At 52.6% G+C, this 3,908-nt stretch overlaps 2 protein-coding genes across 6 annotated transcripts in view; both read right to left on the bottom strand.

Moving 5' to 3' along the window:
* FCHSD2 (FCH and double SH3 domains 2) overlaps positions 1-3,908 on the bottom strand; it is a 569,931-nt gene that overhangs the window by 268,115 nt on the left and 297,908 nt on the right. The window lies entirely within an intron of this gene.
* LOC104909441 lies at positions 7-2,829 on the bottom strand. Of its 4 annotated transcripts, XR_792323.3 has the most exons (3): positions 2,105-2,829; positions 1,552-1,623; positions 7-979 (listed from the first exon to the last, which is right to left on the bottom strand). XR_792323.3 is itself a non-coding variant. In XM_010706300.3 (2 exons), exons 1-2 carry the CDS (start codon positions 2,632-2,634, stop codon positions 856-858), a joined length of 654 nt encoding a protein of 217 aa, XP_010704602.1. In that variant the 5' UTR covers positions 2,635-2,829; the 3' UTR covers positions 7-855. The 4 variants fall into 4 exon arrangements, 1 of the variants encoding a protein (XP_010704602.1); XR_792324.3 differs by lacking the exon at positions 1,552-1,623 and having other exon boundaries at positions 1,931-2,829; XR_792322.3 differs by having other exon boundaries at positions 1,552-2,829.

Raw genomic sequence — 3,908 nt, forward strand, 5'->3', positions numbered from 1 at the left:
TCCTGCGACACATCCTTATCTCTCAGTTGGAGAGATGTGAAGGCTGAACTACTGGATAGAAAACAACTGGTTGGACAGCTGCAGCCAGAGGGCTGTGGTCAATGGCTCCGCGTCCCAGTGGAGGCAGTGATGAGAGCTGTCTCCCAAGGGTCTCTCTTGGGACTCTTCAGCATCTTTATCGATGGCACAGACAGTGAGATCGAGCATAGCCTCAGCAAGTTTGCTGATGGCACCAAGCTGAGTGGTGCAGTTGATACAAAGATGCTCAGAAAGCCGAGCACCTCTCCTGCAAAGAAAAGCTGAGGGATCTGGGCTTGTTCAGCCTGAAGAAGGGACTCCAGTGAGACCTTTCAGTACTTGAAGGGAGCTTATAAACAAGACTGACACTGACTTTTTGTGTGGTCTGGCTTCAGAGTTCACAAAAGGAAAAACAGCCTTCCCTGAAGGAGTGCCGGACTGAACCCAGCTCAAACTCCACCAGTGCTCCTTGCTCAAAGCACTTGGAGTCATCCAATGGCTGTAATTGCCAAGGTGGCCACACCTGTGGCTCCAGAGGTGAGATCAAAGGGCAGCACAATATCTGTTCCACATCAGCAGCTCTGTTGTGTCCAGGAAGTGCCACAAAAACACAGCTCAGATCCGGGAGCCTGCATCCTTGCAAGGCATGGAGGTTGGAGGCAAAGATGGTGCAGATCCCACCCAAGGCTGACAAGGTGGAGGTGACAATAGCCTCACTTGGAGTACAGAGCCCATCTGGGCTCTGTTTTTGTACGGACCTCGTTCTCTCACCTTTCTTGTCTTCCCTTCATGCATTAGATTGCAATGGAGATGCAGATCCAGAGTATCAGGAGTGTATCAGAAGCTCCACTCACTTGGAAAGGCAATACAGGGGCTGACAGGGTGGATCTCAAAGCAGGAGGCAAATGTACGAGTCTGGTCAGCAGTGGAGAGGCTTGCCATATCAATGAACGCTGATGATCTGGAAAAAGAGAGTGAGAGAATCTATCATGAGCTCCGACAGCTCCAGCCAGAAGCAATCGGAGCAGTGATCAATCAGCACTGCTTTAAATTCTGATCTGAAACCACACTGCCAGGCAGCTGCTGCCCATGAAGCGCAGCTCTGAGCTTGGGGCTCAGCAGTAGAAGCACCTGTGACACAAAAAATGGGAAACTGGGACCAGGAAGGAAAGGCACAAGTGAAAGTATAGGTAAAATTAAGTCTTGTGTAGGAGATGGCCTGGCAAAGAAGAGATGGGGCAGCACGTTAAGGAGAATGGCAGAGACAGGAGCAGTATGCAAAGGGATGACTGTTCCTAAGCCACCTCCAGGCTATTGGGTTTGATAGCACAGGGACACACTAAAGCCAGCTCTTCCCACCCAGGAGTGCCAGGCAGACCTCGCTGTTTACCTCACCTCCCAGTTGGAAGCACGTCACCCACCAGGGAAGGCTCCTTCAGTTATAGAATCATAGAATTACAAGGTTGGAAAGGACCTACAAGATCACCTAGTCCAACCATCCTCCCATTGCCATTACTACCACAAGCCACTAACCCATATCTTGTAGCTCCATCATCCAGTCCATCATTCCTACAGCGTTTCCATTTAAATTACTTTAAGAAGCAGCTACAGAAATACAAAGTGTTGTCAGAGTGCTGGCAACAAGGATTTACCCCTTCCTCAGCAGAGCAGCCAGCCAAAAACAAAACAAAACAAACAAAAAACCCCCACCACAACAGAGTTTGTGTTCATTTTTCCCACAAGCTGAACGCCTGCCTGCAGCAGGGCCTGGTTGCCTCATCCTGAAACCTTCCCTCGTTTCCAAGGCCACCGGCAGCACAAACTCAGCTGACCCCAGAACAGCGACGTGGATGTTTGCTAAGGGGTAAGGTCCAGTCCTGCCTCTGCAACCACTTATACACATAACAAATACCACTTGTAGTGCTCGGGCCATGCAGCAGGGCAGCTTTAGCACCGTTTCTCTCAGTTCCTCTTAGGCTGGGATTGGACCCATGCCCTTTTCTCAGGCTCCAGCTGGAGCGTGGGGATGATGAGCCCCTGCCGGGTCCCTGCACCGATCCTACAGTCGGCAGGGTCAGCGTTATACCGGCTGATTGCTCCTAAAACTGGATCAGTCAGCGCTGAGCTCCGCCAACCGCCCACCGTCCTCACAGCCCTCACAGCGCTGCGGCTAACATGGCCGCCACGAGGCGGGAACCGCGCAGCCACGCTCAACATGGCGCCTCGCCGGTTTGATGGACGAAGTGGAGGACCAATCAGTTTCCGAAGAGGGAGAGAAGAAGACCAATCAGCTAGCGAGAAGAGAGGCAGAAAACCAATCGGTTCGCGGAGGGTGGGCGATGGGCGGAGGGTGGCGTGCGGCGCCAGGTCGCGATGTCCGCGCTGTGGGGGCTGAGGAGCAGGGGAAGGCTGAATTCTTTTAGCTCCTGCGTACTCCTGCAGTGTGCAAACAGCCGTTATGGCGTGTTGTGTCAGAGTATCGTAATGGCTGGAAGAGACCTTTGAGATTTCCAACCCATCCTCACCATGCCCACTGCCCGTGTCTCTCGGTGCCACATCCCACAAAGGGATGGTGACCCGCACTCCCTGTCCCAGCGCATTACAACAGGGGTCCATCTTGGGACCAGTGCTCTATAACAGCATTTTCAATGTCACAGCAGAATTGAGAGCCTCCTCAGCTGCTGACAAATGACACTTAGCTGAGTGGTGCAGTTGAGACAATAGATGGAGGGAACAGCATTCAGAGGGACCTGGACATACTGGAAAAGTGGGAGGGAGTCCAGAGGAGGGCATGGGGATGCTCAGAGGATGGAGCACCTCTCTATGGAGACAGGCTGAGGGAGCTGGGGGTGTTCAGCCTGGAAAAAGAAAGGCTGCGGGGAGACCTCACTGAGGCCTTCCAGTGCCTAAAGAGAGCTGATAAATAGGAGGGAGAGGGACTTTTCACACAATCTAATAGGGATAGGACAAAAGGGAATGGCTTAAAGTAAAAGATGGGCAACTTAGTTTAAATGTGAGCAAGAAACCCCCATCCCTGGAGGCATTCAAGGCCAGGCTGGATGTGGCTCTGGGCAGCCTGGGCTGCTGGTTGGCAACCCTGCACATAGCAGGGGTTTGAAACTAGATGACCATTAGTGGTCCTTTTCAACCCAGGCCATTCTATCATTCTATGATTCCATGAAATTCTTTCCCCAGAGGTAGTGAGGCCCCAGCTCTGCTACCCAGAGCTCCAGAGCTATGGGTGCCCCCATCCCTAGGGGTGATGAGGCCATGGATGGGCACTGAGCAGCCTGAGCTGGGGGGCACTCAGCACACAGCACAGCGTGGAGATGGGAGGGAATTAAGCCCCCTTCCAACCCAGCCATGCTGTCATTCTACCATACATTCCATGATCTGCTCTCAGTACAAAGTTGATGCTGACAGCTCAGCAGTTCCCTGGGCTCATCCTTGCTCACCCTTCGGCTGCCATACCGCCTTGTTTCCCTGATGCACCTCCCCCTGCCCCTCCCAAAAGATCACAGAATGACTTGGGATGGAAGGGACCTCAAATATCATCTAGTTCCAACCCCCATGCTGTGAGCAGGATTGCCAACCACTAGATCAGGCTGACCAGGAAACTCTCAAGCTTGGCCTGGAACACCTAAAGGGATGGGGCATTGGCAGCTTCTCTGGGCAGCCTGTTCTCCACCACCCTCTGAGTGAAGAATTTCATCCTAACATCTAACCTAACCCTACCTTCTTTCTGGTTATATCCATTCGCCCTTGTCCTATAATTGTCTACCTACACAAGAAGTCAGCCCCCCTCACACAGAATCAGAATTACAGAATGGCCTGGGTTGAAAGGGACCTCAAGGATCACGAAGCTCCAACCCCCCACCACAGGCAGGGCC

Source organism: Meleagris gallopavo, chromosome 1 (assembly GCF_000146605.3).
Source record: "Meleagris gallopavo isolate NT-WF06-2002-E0010 breed Aviagen turkey brand Nicholas breeding stock chromosome 1, Turkey_5.1, whole genome shotgun sequence".
NCBI lineage: Eukaryota > Metazoa > Chordata > Aves > Galliformes > Phasianidae > Meleagris > Meleagris gallopavo.